Raw genomic sequence first — 16,242 nt, 5'->3', positions numbered from 1 at the left:
TTTTAGAGACAGAGTCTCACCCTGTTGCCAGACTGGAGTGCAATGGCGTGATCTTGGCTCACTATAACCTCTGCCTCCCGGGTTCAAGCAATTTGGCCACAGCCTCCCAAGTAGCTGGGACTACAGCCATGCGCCACCACTCCCAGTTAATTTTTGTATTTTTAGTAGAGACGGGGTTTCACTGTGTTGGCCAGGCTAGTCTTGAACTCTTGACCTCAGATGATCCACCCACCTCAGCCTCCCAAAGTGCTGGGATTGCAGGCATGAGGTACTGCACTCGGCCAATTGTGTTGTTTTTATTTGGGCCAAGGTCTTGCTCTGTCAGCCAGGCTGGAGTACAGTGGTGCAATCTCAGCTCACTGCAACCTCCACCTCCTGTGTTCAAGTGATTCTCCTGCCTCAGCCTCCCGAGTAGCTGATACCACAGCCATGCGCCACCACACCCAGCTAATTTTTGTATTTTTAGTAGAGACGGAGTTTCACCATGCTGATCAGGCTGATCTAGAACTCGTGACCTCAGGTGATCCGCCCGCCTCGGCCTCCTAAACTGCTGAGATTGCAGGCGTGAGCCACTGCACCTGGTCAATGTGTCCTTTCTGAATCCTATGTAGGGTGCTTTCCCGCTATGCTGTACTTTGCTGTGTGTGTGTGTGTGTGTGTGTGTGTGTGTGTGTAATACACACATAGAAGTGTGTATAAAACCTGCATGTACAATTACGAGAACAATAAAGCAAAAACTCAAGAAAACCTCACCCAACTGAAAGAAGCCCACTGGGTACGCCCCCTGCACACAGCATGGTTCAGGGTAGCTCGGGTACCAGTTGGCATCAGGCACACAAAGTCGCCTCCTTCCTCAGAGCGGCTAGGGAGCGTCGCTCTACCTGACTGGGCCGTGCTTCATTTGAGTCCTGCTGATGGACATCTGCATGGCCATCGTCTTCTACTGTGATGCCCTGCTGCAAAGAGCCTTGTTTATACAGCCCCAGATTCTGTCAAAGGGGTTAAAAAAGCCCATCCCAAGCTTGCTGTGTCTGTTGATAGAACTCCATGCAGCAATGGAATTGCAATTTGACCTCTGATTTTAAAGACTCCAGATGTTAATGGTGCTGAAATGTTTTTTCCTTTTTTTGAGGCAAAGTCTCACTCTGTCACCCAGGCTGGAGTGCAGTGGCACAATCTCAGCTCACTGCCAACTCTGCCACCCGGGTTCGAGCAATCCTCCTGACTCAGCCTCCTGAGTAGCTGGGATTACAGGGGTGCACCAGTACACCTGGCTAATTTTTGTGTTTTTAGCAGAGAAGGGGTTCCAGCTTGTTGATCAGGTCTGCTACTCCTGACCTCATGATCCTCCCACCTTAGCCTCCCAAAGTGCTGGGATTACAGGTGTGAGCCAAAGTGCCCAGCAGAATTTTTTTTTTTTAAGACAGAATCTTGCTCTGCCACCCAGGCTGGAGGGGAGTGGCTCGATCTTGGCTCACTGCAACCTCCACCTCCTGGGTTCAAGCAATTCTTCTGCCTCAGCCTCTGGAATAACTGGGATTACAGGCACCTGCCACCACACCTGGCTAATTTTTGTATTTTTAGTAGAGTTAGGGTTTCACCATGTTGGCAAAGCTGGTCTCAAACTTCTGACCTCAGGTGATCCTCCCACCTTGGCCTCCCAAAGTCCTGGGATTATAGGCATGAGCCACTGCACCCAGCCATGATGTTCACATTTTATTAGGGTCTCGCTTCCCTTCTTAGGAGAGGGTCGTGATGGCAGATGCATAACACACTCGTTTGCTTTCCCAGCGAGCAGAGCTGCTGCAGAAGCTGAGTGAGGTCCAGGCTTCCGAAGCCGAGATGAGACTCTTTTATACCACTTCCAAGCTGGGCACTGGGGACCGCATGTACCACACCAAAGAGTGAGTCGGCCAGTCCTTTCCTGACCCTTCCCTCCCTCCAGGGCCCCCTAGGGAGGGCCCATGGGTTATGGGGTCCTCTGGGGGCAGGGCATTTGAGAAAATGCCTTTGTGTTGGCCTAAGCAGCTGACAATTGATTGTCATCCTAAACGCCTCCGGTGGGTAAAGGCCATCGCTGCTGCTGAACCTTCTGCGACCCACAGGACAGCACAGTTTGTCACTCCAGTGAGGTCCATGTTTTCTTGTAATGCGTAGTCCCACGTCACAGGCTCTTCCAGCTTTCGCACAGCTGATTAAGCCAGAAATTGCTATGAAGTGGCCAGGGGCTGGATGTGGCCCATCGGTGGGTTTTGTTTGGTTTATGTCGTGTTTTAAGGCATGAGGGCTATTTGTCAATATGTTCGCTTCCTGGCACTGCCATAACAAATTACTGCAACAATGGTGGTTTAGAACAACCAAGCCAGACAGGCGCCGTGGCTCACTCCTGTAATCCCAGCACTTTGGGAGGCCAAGTCAGGAGGACCACCTGAGGTCAGGAGTTTGAGACCAGCCTGGCCAACATGGTGAAACTCCGTCTCCACTAAAAATACAAAAATTAGCTGGGCATAGTGGGTTATGCCTGTGGTCCAAGCTACTCCAGAGGCTGAGGTGGGAGGATCACCTGAGCCTGGGATGTCAAAGCTACAGTGAGCCATGATTGCACCACTGCACTCCGTCCTGGGCAATAAGGTGAATTCACATTCCCATCTAGTCTTGACTAGTTGGACGATCCGGCCACACCAGCAGTGTCCCCACCAAGCTGCTGACCCTTAAATGGACGGTGTGCCCCTCCCACCCAGTCTCACCGGGCTCCGTGGTCACACTCAGCCTGTGCTGCTCCTTTACATGAGGCCTCCCCGGGCCTGCGAGCCCTGTTCATGTGACTGTTTATCAAGTCAGACTGCCCAGGCTCTCTGCTGGGCCCTGGGGATAGAGCACAGAAGCAAAGTCCTTTCTCTTAAGGAGCTGCCAGGGTCATAGGGGAGATGCTACAGTGGGAAGTTGTCAGGTGAGTGCATCTGAGTCCCGTGCTGGGAAGCACTGAAGAGCAAATGAAGCAGGGAGGAGCGCAGGGGAGGGAGAAGGGGAGGTGTGGGGTCTGTGTGGCCAGGGAGTCTCCCTGACAGGTGGCGTTTGAGCAGAGCCTTAGTGGAGTGAGAGGAGGAATCTGCAGGAAGGGCGTTTCTGGGAGTGGAACTGCAGGTGCGAAGGCCCTGAGGCAGAGAGGGGCGTGGCCCTGGAGCCCTGACCTCTGGGCGTTGAAATGGGGCCTCTGTGCCTAAAGTCTCTGCTGTCTCAACAGGAAGCCTGATGAGGTGGCAGCCCTGGGCCAGGAGAAGATAAGCAGCCTCAGTGGTGCCCACCGGAAACGTCGCCGCCAGCCCTCGGCCGAGGAGTCCGAGGAGTCATCCGAGGAGGAGTCGGAGCTGGACGAGGACCCAGCTGCTGAGCCGACTGAGGCTGGTGCGGGGACCACCGTGGCACCCCTGCCACCAGCTCCAGCACCCAGCAGTCAGCCCGCGCCGGCTGGGATGCCTGCTCCTCCTCCTCCAGCCGCAGCCCCCGCCCTGCCCAGGGCCCCGGCCAAGCCCGCTGTCTTCATCCCTGTGAACCGCTCCCCGGAAATGCAGGTTCGCCACCCCGTGTTTGTGATTAGGAATCTAGGTTAGCAGGCAAGGGGCGCACAGAGGGCGTCCTGGTGAAGTGGGGCAGGAGCGTCCCCTCTCTGTGCCTCCATGTCCCCATCTTGGAAAGGGGAGAGTGACCACCTCCCTTGAGGTTGTGGCAGGGATTGGTATGCAAGGAGGATCACAGCACAGGGCAGGTGTCTGGTGGCAGGCTCAGGGCCCTGGAGGTTGGTGGTGACAGCATCATTGCCATCACCATTGCCCTCTGGCCACTGGGCCTGACCTGGGTTGCCCCATCTGGATAAGAGTTTGGGCTGGCTGGGCACGGTGGCTCACACCTATAATCCCAGCACTTTGGGAGGCCGAGGCGGGCAGATCACAAGGTGAGGAGTTCGAGACCACCCTGGCCAATATGGTGAAACCCCATCTCTACTAAAAATACCAAAATTAGCCGGGCTTGGTGGCGCATGCCTATAGTCCCAGCTACTCAAGAGGCTGAGGCAGCAGAATTGCTTGAGCCTGGGAGGCGGAGGTTGCAGTGAGCTGAGATCGTGTCACTGCACTCCAGCTTGAGAGACAAGAGCAAAATTCTGTCTCAAAAAAAATTTTTTTAAAGAGTTTGGGCAGCGCATCAGTTGATCCAAAATCAAGTGCTAATTCCACTGCTTTCCAGCTTACTTCCTACACCTCATTTTCTTTGTAAAATGAGGGTACTCCAGCTACTGAAGGCGCTCCTCCTCTCTGTGCCTCAGTTTCCTTCCTGGTACCATGAGGGTCTCACTGGGTTGTGATGACAATGAACGGGTTTAGGGCATGGCAAGCCCACAGCCCACGCAGGAACTCTGGAGCCCTAGAGGTGTCATCTAGTGGCAAGGGGGGGTGTATGACATCACCTAGAAGTAAACTTCTGTGATGTGAAGCCACTGGCACTTGGGGTCATTTGCTAGGGCAGTCAGCTTAGCCTGATGAAGGCTTAAAGAGGCAGAATACACCGAGAAGCAGGATTGCAATTCTGTTAAACAGCCGACAATGACACGTCAAGGGCTCCAGAGTTCCTACATGGGCTGTGGGCTGGCCTCCTCCATCCCATGTCCCTACCATCCCTTGGGGCTTCAGTTCCTGCTTTTCTTTGCAAATTTTTTCCTAACCATGTTCCTAAGCAGTCCAGACCGTAGGTTTGCCTGTATTTAAAAGTGGCGTCATACCATTTATATTATTCCACAGCTTGCTTTTTGTTACTCAGCATGATATTCTGGGATGTATCCATGTTGACGCAGATCGCTGACGTTCATTTACTTTTTTCCCCACTGCTATTGAGTATTCCACGGTGTGAATATAGCACAGGATAAATATTCTGTCGCTAAATAGCTGGTCGTTTGAGCTTTTTGCTGTTATCTTCACTGTGGTTTTTGTTGTTTGTTTGTCTATTTTGAGACAGGGTCTCGCTCTGTCACGCAGGCTAGACTGCGGTGGTGTGGTCTCAGCGGACTACAGCCTCCGGCTCAAGTGCTCCTCCTGCCTCACCCTCCCAAGGAGCCTGAGACTATAGGCACGTGCTAGTATCCTTGACTAATTTTGTATTTTTTCATAGAGACAGGGTTTTGCCATGTTGCCAGGCTGGTCTTGAACTCCTGAGCTCAGGCAGTCTGCCCACCTTGGCCTCCCAAAGCGCTGGGATTACAGGGTAAGCACTGTGCCCAGCCTTCGCTGCTGTTTTAAACGTTCTCGTTCCTCTCTCATGAGCACATGTGCGGAAGTTTCTCTTGGGCAGTGTTTGCAAATGAGGTCATAGCCATCTTCGGGTCATGAATTGAGTAGTTTTTTCTTCTCTTCTCTTTTCTTTTCTTTCTTTTTCTTTTTTGAGACAGTGTCTTGTTCTGTTGCCCAGGCTGGAGTGCAGTATGCAGTCACAGTTCACTGCACCCTCTACCTCCTGGGCCCAAGCAGTCTTCCCACCTCAGCCTCATGAGTAGCTGGGACTACGGATGTGTGCCACCATGCCTGGCTAACTTTTTTATTTTTTGTAGAGATAGGGTTTGGCTATGTTGCCCAGGCTGGCTTGGCCTCTCAAGTCACTGGGATTACAGGTGTGATCCATCACACCTGGCCTCATTTTTTTTTTTTTAAACAAATGGAATAGAATAGAAATAGAACAAAATTAAGAATATGAGCTTGTTGGCCAGGCGTGGTGGCTCACGCCTGTAATCCCAGCACTTTGGGAGGCCAAGGCAGGCGGATCACCTGAGGTCAGGATTCAAGACCAGCCTGGCCAACATGGTGAAACCCTGTCTCTACTAAAAATACAAAAAGTAGCTGGGCATGGTAGCAGTTGCCTATAATCCCTGCTACTCGGGAGGCTGAGGCAGGAGAATCACTTGAACCTGGGAGACAGAAGTTTCAGTGAGCTGAGATCGCACCACTGCATACACATTAGGGTGAGCTGTGTTTCACAGTTCCATGTATGATACATACATGTGCCTGTGTGTGTACTGAGTCGTGATATAAAATGTTTCTTTCCATGAGTCATAGGAAAAGAATGTAAAAGCCCCTGCTCTGGCATGTGCACCTGCAGAGGAGCCGCAGGGCCGCACATCCTTGACCTTGAGAACATTTGCATCAGATTGTTTATCGAAGTGGCCGTGCCATTAATTGAGACTCCCACCAGCAAGAGCCGAGGGTTCTCATGTCTCTGAGAGACTGCTCTGCCCCAGCCGAGCTGTGCCGGGGATGTCAGTCCTGGTGTCCTGAAGGATGCGGTCCCTGTCTCTGTCTCTCCTGGGCCATGGCCCCTGGTCCCCTCCCCAGCTGCCAAGGCCTCCATTCCCCAGCAGGCGCGTCTGTTCGCCACCCACATGTCAGCTGCCACCTTCCCGGAGACCCCGTCACTATCTGTAGTCTGGCTGTTCCCTAAGTGCTGCCTCGCTCTCCTTCCAGGAAGAACGGCTGAAGCTCCCGATTCTCTCTGAAGAACAAGTGATCATGGAGGCCGTGGCCGAGCACCCCATCATCATCGTGTGTGGCGAGACCGGCAGTGGGAAGACCACACAGGTGCCTCAGTTTCTCTACGAAGCAGGCTACAGCAGGTAGGGGCTGGACACAGGGTTCTCTGTGGGTCCCTGGGTGACACTGGAGGTGCCCCAAAAGTGTATAAGAGCCTGGGCTCCCCAGGATCTGATCCTGGATCAGCCCTGTGCATGCTGTGTGACTTCAGACAAGCTACTTAACTTCTCTGGGCCCCAGCTGTGAGATAGGAATAATAGCACCTACTTCACAAGGTTGTCATGTGGATTAAGTGCGTGGACTGTGTAGCACACTTAGTCCCTGATGTCCCTGACACATAGAGCTATGTGCTTTTTCTTTTCTATTGTTTTTTACTCTGTCACCCTGGCTGGAGTGCAATGCATGATCTCTGCTCACTGCAACCTCTGCCTTCCGGGTTCAAGTGGTTCTCCTGCCTTAGCCTCCTGAGTAGCTGGGATTACAGGCGTGTGCCATCACGCCCAGGGAATATTTTTTATGTATTTTTAGTAGAGATGGGGTTTCACCATGTTGGTCGGGCTGGTCTCGACCTCCTGACCTCATGATCCGCCCACCTCAGCCTCCCTAAGTGCTGTGATTACAGGCGTGAGCCAGCGTGCCTGGCTTTTTTTTTTTTTTTTTTTTTTTTTGAGACAGACTCTTGCTGTATCACCCAGGCTAGAGTGCAGTGGCGCAATCTCTGCTCACTGCAACCTCTGCTTCCCAGGTTCAAGCGATTCTCCTACGTCAGCCTCCTTAGTAGCTAGGATTACAGGCGTCTGCCACCACACCTAGCTAACTTTTGTATTTTCAGTAGAGATGGGATTTCACCATGATGATCAGGCTGGTCTCAAACTCCTGAACCCAGATGAGCCACCTGCCTTAACCTCCCAAAGTGCTGGGATTACAGGTGTGAGCTACCATGCCCAGCCAGTGCCAACTATTTTCACTGCTTAGCTTCCTGTTGGCACTTTTGACCCATGTGTGTTGGGGTCCCCAAGACCACGCACAGGTTTAGTGATTGATGGGGGACTCCCAGGACTCACCATGCCACCCCGTGCATGGCTGTGGTGTGTTACAGCAAAGGTCGCAGTTGGCAGAGAGCAGTGGCACCTGGGGAGGCCCAGCTCCCGATTCCAGAGTCCCCTCCTGGTGGACTCACACAGGATGCACTTGATTCTCTGGTAACCACCTGTGACCACACAGGACCTGTCCTCCCCCAGGGAACCTTGTTAGAGACTCAGGGCCCACAGCTGTTACTGGGGTCACCTAAGCCCGCCCTGCCTGGTAGGAATGAAAGCCCAGATGCCAAGAAAGAAAGCAGGTGTTCGGCATAAACCACCCTGTTTGCACAAACAGCCTGGCGCAGTGGGCCCTGCACTTACAGGGAGTGGAGGGAGCTCTCCTGTTGTCTAGGTTCAGGCACCAGCGAGGGCCAGCCGCACCAGCAGCCTTTTGCGGGAGAGCAGCCCCGGGCCTGTGATGTTAGTGTTTGCATAGAGCTGGGACCAGCCACTCATTGGCCTGGTGGGTTCCTGTGTCTGGAGGAGCGTGTGCTTGACCGGGACAAACAGAGCTCCTGGCCTGATTCCCCCAGGCCCCGTTCCTTCTAGCGGCCGCCTGGTGTCTGCTGCACCGTGAATGTCAAACCGTTTTCTGCGTGTGGCTGACATTTGGACTGCTCCCTTTGCTGTTAAAAGTGGTGCAACCTGGCATTGTTTCCCATGGGGCCTCGGCAAGCGCCAAGTCAGGACGGGGAATCTCGCTGTGGAACTGTGTGAGGCTCTGGGCTGCGCAGGTGGGGCCGAGCGCTGTTGATAGCCTTGTTCTTTCTCCCCCAGCGAAGACGGCATCATCGGCATCACGGAGCCTCGCCGAGTGGCTGCCATGGCCATGTCCCAGCGAGTGGCCAAGGAGATGAATCTGTCGCAGCGGTGAGAGCTCTACTTCCTGGGGAGGGCTACGGGGTGGTCCTGTGGTCTTGCCCAGACGTGGGATGTCCAGGGGGAGGTGAGCAGCATCTGTGCCGAGGGTGCTGGGTGGAGTGTCGCCCCTGCATGGAGCACTGGGAATCACTGCGGGAGAGAGCTTTCCAGGACCTGCCCAAGCAGCGGCCCTCCAAGCAGGCCCTCGGCTTACACCCTGCACAGTGTACTGAGGGGACAGAGTGGCCCATCCAGGGGCTCACGCACAGAGCAGGGGGTCAGATTCAGGCAGTCACGGAGTTAGTGCCTAGCATTGCCAAGTTATTCTAAAGCTGAAGGTTCTAAAGTACCAAGCCTTCTGGCAGTAAGTCTGCAGGCCTTGCTTTGGAAGCGATCTTGAACACGCAGGTGCAGCACGTGCTTTACAGTGGCTGGGAGCCTGTGTTGATAGGGCAGAGGCCTGTGTCCAACACGTCCAACATGGCCTGAAATGCAGAAGGCACAAGAGAGTGCAGAGTGAGAGCCTGCCTCATCTGCCCACTCATCAGATGTTACTGGGCAGCACCTGGTGTGCCTGGCCCGACGGGGGCACTCAGGACCTGCTGGTGGACCAGTTAGAACCACCGGCTCCCCAGGTCAGCAGGGCATCAAGGGACGTGTATTTGTAGGTGAGGCTGGGAGACACTAAAGCAGGGACGGAGTACCTCATGGGGGGAGGGGGCCTTTCTCACCTAGTGCCCTGCCTCCCTCTCCTGGTGGCAGCCACCACAGCCCGTTTCCTGCACATTCTTCTGGGTGATTCTGTGCATAGTCAGTGTGCGTCTATAAAAAGCTGCCTCATCCTCTCTTTAACTTGTTAAATATTATAAAAATTGGGGGCATGTACATAAGAAGGATAGTATCGTGAGTCCCCAGGTAACCAAGACGTGACTGTAATAATTGTCAACTCCTGGCCCCCCTCCCTACCAATGTTTAGAAGCAAATCTTAGATACTTTATTTTATCCTGAATATTTCCCTGTACAGATCTGAGAGATAAGGACTGATTTTTTTTGTTTTGAGACGGAGTCTTCCTTTGTCGCCCAGGCTGGAGTTCAGTGGCATGATCTCTACTCACTATAACCTCTGCCTCCCGAGCTCAAGCGATTTTCCTGCCGCAGCCCCCCGAGTAGCTAGAATTACAGACACATGCAACCATGCCTGGCTAATCTTTGTATTTTTAGTAGAGTCGGGGTTTCAGCATGTTGGCCAGGATAGTCTCGCATGCCTGACCTTGCGATCTGCCCGCCTCAGCCTCCCAGAGTGTTGGGATTACCAGCATGAGCCACTGCACCCAGCCCACCAGGCTAATTTTTTTTTTTTTTTTTTTGAGGCAGAGTCTCACTCCGTCACCCAGGCTGGAGTGTAGTGGCACAGTCTCAGCTCACTGCAACCTCCACCTCCCGAGCTGTAGCAATTCCCCTGCCTCAGCCTCCTGAGTAGCTGGGATTACAGGTATGTACTACCACACCCAACTAATTTTTTGTATTTTTAGTAGAGTCGGGGTTTCACAGTGTTAGCCAGGAGGGTCTCGATCACCTAACTTTGTGATTTGAGTGCCTCAGGCTCCCAAAGTGCTGGGACTACGGGCGTGAGCCATCACACCTGGCCCAGGCTAATTTTTAAATTAAGACAAAGACTTTTTGGCCAGATGTGGTGGTTTACGCCTGTAATCCCAGCACTTTAGGAGGCCAAGGTGGGCAGATTATGAGATCAGGCATTCAAGACCAGCCTGGCCAACATGGTGAAACCCCATCTCTACTAAAAAACTACAGAAAAATTAGCTGGGCATGGTGATGTGCGCCTGTAATCTCAGCTACTCAAGAGGCTGAGGCAGGGGAATCGCTTGAACCCAGGAGGCAGAGGTTGCAGTGAGCTGAGATCGCACCATTGTACTCCAGCCTGGACGACAGAGCAAGACTCCATCTCAATAAAAACAAACAAACAAACAACTTTTTATAAAACACACACAGCTGCAGTACCCCATCATAGCTGCCTTGTCTGTGAAGTCTCCCCAACACACTCCAGTCTGTGTTCCAATCTCCCCAGTGTCTTCTGGTACAGCGGCCGTCCGAGGCGGGCCTGACTGGGGTGTTTGGGGCCTGACTCATCCATTGGCCTTAACAGCTCCTTCCTCTTCCCTTCCGAAACCAGGATTTTGGAGGGGGAGAGTGGACTGGGAGATGTCTGGGCCGTCTTTCAGGTTTGTGGTGGGCCCAAGCCGCCAGCATGCTGCACTGCCTGCCTTGTAGTGGCCACCTGGCGACAGCCCCAGCAGCCTCGGCTCTACCCTAACTGAGGCTTGCCCTCACAGGGTCGTCTCCTACCAGATCCGGTATGAAGGAAATGTGACTGAGGAGACCAGAATCAAGTTCATGACCGATGGCGTGCTGCTCAAGGAAATCCAGAAGGTTGGCTGTGGGTCCTGGCTCACAGAGCAAGGCCAATGGGCACGGGGGCAGGGTGCTACCATGTCACCTGGGAAATGGCCAGCCGGCATGCCTACTATGCCGCTGTGCGACGTCCGGCCAGTCACTCAGCCTCTCCAAGCTCAGTTTGTTGATGAGTGTGTTGGTGCATTCTTCAGAGAATCATTTTGAAGTGGAGATGTGGGATGCATGCTAACAGCCTAGCACAGTGTCGAATACCTAGTAGGTGCTCATGAAATGTGACCTTGTATTTTTATTATGACTGGGGTCACCAAGTTCACACATTGCCCGGGATGTACTGAGCACCTGTGGCATGCAGGCTTTGCCCTGCAGTGGACCCGGACGCAGCCCCGTCTTGGGAACTTCAAGTCCAGCTGCGTTTGGGAAGGGGCAGCAGCAGATTTGGGATGGGGGGGTCCACCTCAGGCTGAGGAACAGGGGAGGGGCCGCTGGCTGGGCCTTGCCCTTGAGCAGGGGTGCGGCTTTGCAGTCCCTGAACACAGAAGCTGTGCCCCAAGGACTTTCCGTTTGTAAATCAGAACCCTAGCTGCTGCCTCCCCAGCCAGCCCACTTGGGCCTTGGGGAAGCCCCCCACACTTCCTAGGGAGCCGGCCATCCAGTCAAGTAGGGGCACGCATGTCCGGAGAGCATGCAGGGCCTGGGTGGGGGACTGCTGTCTGGTGAAGGAGCTGTGCCTGCTTCGTGCTGGCTGGGAAGTCCCCTCAGGCGGGGCCAGTCTTAAGGATGGCAAAGGTGATTCCAGCCCTCCTGGCTTTGAGGCCACTGGGATTCCTGGGTGTGGCAGTGGATGTGGTTTTGGTCTGGGTGGCCCCTGTCTGGGTGGCACCTGCTGTCCGACTTCCCACAGCCCCACCCCAAATCTCATGTCCATTTCTCACCTGCCCTCCCCCTCTGGGCACCCAAGTTGGGCAGGTCAGCTCTGATGAAGAGCAGCTGCCCCTCCTGTAACGCTGTCTCAAGTGGGAGTGCTGGGAGGTGAAGCATCCCGGGGGGCTCAGGCTGGGAGGGGGCCTCACCCCCGCACCTCCCCCAGGACTTCCTGCTGCTGCGGTACAAGGTGGTGATCATCGACGAGGCCCACGAGAGGAGCGTGTACACAGACATCCTCATCGGCCTCCTGTCCCGCATCGTGTCTCTCCGAGCCAAGGTAGTGCGGGAGGCGGGGTGCTGGGGAGCCCAGAGCCCTGGGTGCCCCCAGCTCTGTCAGGGGCTCAGGCTCCCTTCGCCTGTTCCCTGCTGCACCTGCTGCCATAAGCAGATCCCTGAGAACAAGGCCCTGTGCCAGGGCTGTGAACCTTGGAGCAGCCCCTGTGTGGTCCCCTCCCCACCGCCCGGCACCAGACTCATAAACTGGTGACCGTCCCTCCACCCAAAGCAAGAGGCTCAGGCACAGTGTTGGCGCCTGGCCAGGCCCACTGGGGCCAGGTGACAAGGCCACTGGGCCTCTGGGATCAGCAGAGCAGGTGGGCCTGTCCGACTAAGAGTCAGGCTCCCGGAGCTCTGAGAGGGGCTCCCCAGGGCCTCTTTCACTGTCTCCCTGCCCCAACCCGACACAGGCCTGCTGAATGCGGGACCATCCTGGGCTGGGGCTCCATGCAGTACCCTCCTGGTGGCGAGAGAGGCCTGCACTCCACGTGTGCCATGAGCCTGGCCATGTTCAAGGCCCTGAACATTGTGGCCCTGAACATCGACAGTGAACGAGACGCTGTCTTGTTATAACAGGTTCCTGCCCTCCAGGGGCTTCCATTTCAGCAAGAGCAGCAGGCAGGACGCAGACTCAGAGTCTGTGAGCCAGTGACAGACAGAGCTGGGGGCAGTGGAGGGAGGGTGCAGGGCTGGCGACGGCCTCACCCGAAAGGTGACCTCTGAGCTGGAGGGGAGGGCTGAGTGAGGGAGGGGCACCCAGCGTGCATGGCAGAGCAAGGAGCCGTCCGACTGAAGGAGAACAGTGCACAGGCGCTGAGGCGGGCATCTGCCTGGTGCCTTTTTTCTTTTGGTAACAAGCTTTACTGGGCTATTTTCACATTTCCTATCATTTATCCATTGGAAGGGACAATTCAGTGGTTTTTAGTCCATTCACAGAGTGTGCAGCCGTCACCACAGTCAGTTTTACCTGTCGTCACTCATCCAAAAAGAAACCCTAGGCCGGGCGCAGGGGCTCACGCCTGTAATCCCAGCACTTTGGGAGGCTGAGGTGGGCAGATCACCAGGTCAGGAGTTTGAAACCAGCCTGCCAACATGGTGAAACCCTGTCTCTATTAAAAGCACAAAAATTAGCTGGGCGTGGTGGCGTGTGCCTGTAATCCCAGATCCCCGGGAGGCTGAGGCAGGAGAATCCCTTGAACCCAGGGAGTGGAACTTGCAGTGAGCTGAGATCACACCATCGCACTCCAACCTGGGTGACAGCAAGACTTCGTCTGAAAAACAGAAACAAGGCCGGGCGCGGTGGCTCAAGCCTGTAATCCCAGCACTTTGGGAGGCCGAGGCGGGTGGATCACGAGGTCAAGAGATCGAGACCATCCTGGTCAACATGGTGAAACCCCTTCTCTACTAAAAATACAAAAAATTAGCTGGGCATGGTGGCGTGTGCCTGTAATCCCAGCTACTCAGGAGGCTGAGGCAGGAGAATTGCCTGAACCCAGGAGGCGGAGGTTGCAGTGAGCCGAGATCGCGCCAATGCACTCCAGCCTGGGTAACGAGAGCGAAACTCCATCCCCAAAACAAACAAAACAAACAAAAAGAAACAAACCCTGTACCTTTTACGGTTTTCTGTGGTGGTGGTGGTTTTGTTTTTGAGGCAGGGTCTCATTGTCCCCAAGGCTGGAGTGCAGTGGTGCAATCGCAGCTCACTGCAACCCTGACCTTCTAGGCTTAAGGAATCCTTTCGCCTCAGCCTCCCACGTAGCTGCACCATGGTCACTTGTGTGTAACCGTTTGCAGCTGATGTCCCACAGCACGGTGGAATTCCATGCGACTTCCCCACCAGTGGTGTCAGAGCTTCCAGGACGTGGAATCCTGCCAACACTTGTCATTCCCCATCGTTATTCTAGACGTGGGTGGAAAGTGATATCTCACTGTGGTCTTGGTTCATGTCTTTGGGGGCCGTCAGGGTGTCTAGAATGGCCAAGCAGAGAGGGCGATGTGGGGTCAGGAAGGCACGGGGGTGGGGCAGACAGGGACAGTCACTGGGGCAAGAGAGGGGCCTGTGCTGGGTGCCGCGCCTCCCGCCTTGCCTCTCATGCATGGAGGCACTCTCACCACTCCTTAGCTTCTGGCTTTGGGGTTAGAAGCAAAGGCAGCAAGGGCTTGAAGCAGAGCTCACCATGAGGCTATCAGGCATTGCTGAGCGAGCTGGGGACCAGGGGGCCCCCCCACAGACCCGAGAATCAGGCAGCTCTTCCCTGAGCCCCCAGAACCGACAGCTGCCGAATCTCAGTGTCAGGTGGGAGCCGGGTCGGGTGACCCCAGTCTCAGCCCTCCTGCCTCGTATTCCACCATGGAAGCCTGACTTGGAAGGAACCATTGGAACAAGCCGCTGCCCTGAGAACGGCAGACCCCGCTGTCGTCTCACTTTCTCCAAGGAGCCTTTGGCATCCAGAAAGGGGCAGAGGGTGGTGGCTGGAGGGGAACGGGGTGGGCAGCAGGGCCTCCCCATGCCGTTTTCCCCGGCGTCAGACCCTCCTGTGGTCATCGAGCCTGTCTTCCCACAGAGGAAGCTGCCACTGAAGCTGCTCATCATGTCAGCCACGCTGCGGGTGGAGGACTTCACCCAGAACCCGAGGCTCTTCGCCAGGCCACCCCCGGTCATCAAGGTAACGCAGGGTCCCGGGTCCTCTGTGGGCTTGGATGGCGCAATGATGCCCTGGTGTCAGGAGCCCCCTCAAAGACCTCACTTGGTCACATGGGGGAGTGACAGCAGCTTGGAGGGCATGTTGGAAACCTTGATTCTGGGTGATGGGGAAAGGGAAGGCAGCCCTGGGCCGAAATCACCCCCACGCCTTCCTGGGCATCCCACAGGTGGAATCCAGGCAGTTCCCAGTGACCGTGCACTTCAACAAGCGGACGCCTCTGGAAGACTACAGCGGAGAGTGCTTCCGGAAGGTCTGCAAGATCCACCGCATGCTGCCCGCAGGTGAGGCCCTGGCCGGGAGCCTTAGGGAGCAGCCTCCCTTCCTAAACCCTCACTGAAGGCACAGGGTGGGAGGGCCCATCTTCTGAGTGGCTCAGAGCAGTCCCTTGTCCCCGCCAGGCCTCGGCTTCCTCACTGGCTCCAGAGTGTTCACAACACCTATCCTGCCTCATTCCACCCAAAATAGTATGAGGCCTCAGCCGCTTCCAGAGGGTGGAGTTTGCCGTCTGTCCCTATCTGATAAGCAGAAAAACCCACGGGGCGCAGGCCAGTGCTGGCAGGTGACCATAGACACTGAGGCACTGCAGGGGACAGGCACGTCCCCTGAGAGTCAGGGATCCCCTTCACAGCCCTGCCTTGTCCACATCACAGCCGCTCCATTACCTGCCTCATGTTGCTGAAATGGACATGACCCTTTCTGTGTGAATAGATTGTGATCGCTTCCAGCCAGAGACTATTTATTTATTTATTATTATTATTAATTTTTTTTTTTGAGAGAGAGAGTCTCGCTCTGTCGCCAGGGGCCAGGCTGGAGTGCAGTGATGCAATCTTGGGTCACTGCAACCTCCACCTCCCAGATTCGAGCAATTCTCCTGCCTCAGCCTCCCAAGTAGCTGGAACTACAGACGTGCACCACCATGCCCAGCTAATTTTTTTGTATTTTTTAGTAGAGACAGGGTTTCACCATGTTGACCAGGATGGTCTCGATCTCTTGACCTCGCGATCTGCCCACCTTGGCCTCCCAAGGGGCTGGTATTACAGGCATGAGCCACCGTGCCCAGCCTTATTTATTTATTGAGGTGGAGTTTTGCTTTTGTTTGTCAGGCTGGAGTACAATGGCAAGATCTCGGCTCACTGCAATCTCTGCCTCTTGAGGTCAAGCAGTTCTTCTGCCTCAGCCTCCCTGGGATTACAGGCACCCACCACCACGCCCAACTGATTTTTTGTATTTTTAGTAGAGACAGGGTTTCACGATGTTCCCCAGGCCGGTCTTGAACTCCTGACCTCAGGTGATCCAGCTGCCTCAGCCTCCCAAAGTGCTGGGATTACAGGCATGAGCCACCATGCCCGACCTCTCTTCATTTCACTCTCTAACATGCCAGGTCCTACCCTC

At 54.9% G+C, this 16,242-nt stretch overlaps 1 protein-coding gene across 2 annotated transcripts in view; it reads left to right on the top strand.

The window, feature by feature from the left end:
* DHX37 (DEAH-box helicase 37) overlaps positions 1 to 16,242 on the top strand; it is a 42,282-nt gene that overhangs the window by 7,232 nt on the left and 18,808 nt on the right. For both annotated transcript variants that reach the window (XM_017544451.2, XM_037744279.1), the window contains 8 exons: positions 1,792 to 1,904; positions 3,245 to 3,572; positions 6,504 to 6,652; positions 8,429 to 8,521; positions 10,864 to 10,960; positions 12,033 to 12,146; positions 14,710 to 14,811; positions 15,017 to 15,131. In XM_017544451.2, coding sequence (XP_017399940.1) covers positions 1,792 to 1,904; positions 3,245 to 3,572; positions 6,504 to 6,652; positions 8,429 to 8,521; positions 10,864 to 10,960; positions 12,033 to 12,146; positions 14,710 to 14,811; positions 15,017 to 15,131 — 1,111 coding nt within the window. The remainder of the gene's footprint in view (positions 1 to 1,791; positions 1,905 to 3,244; positions 3,573 to 6,503; positions 6,653 to 8,428; positions 8,522 to 10,863; positions 10,961 to 12,032; positions 12,147 to 14,709; positions 14,812 to 15,016; positions 15,132 to 16,242) is intronic.

Source organism: Cebus imitator, unplaced genomic scaffold (assembly GCF_001604975.1).
Source record: "Cebus imitator isolate Cc_AM_T3 unplaced genomic scaffold, Cebus_imitator-1.0 Scaffold169, whole genome shotgun sequence".
Lineage (NCBI taxonomy): Eukaryota > Metazoa > Chordata > Mammalia > Primates > Cebidae > Cebus > Cebus imitator.
Note: the sequence above shows the minus strand (reverse complement) of the source record. Positions and strands in the feature narration are given on the sequence as shown.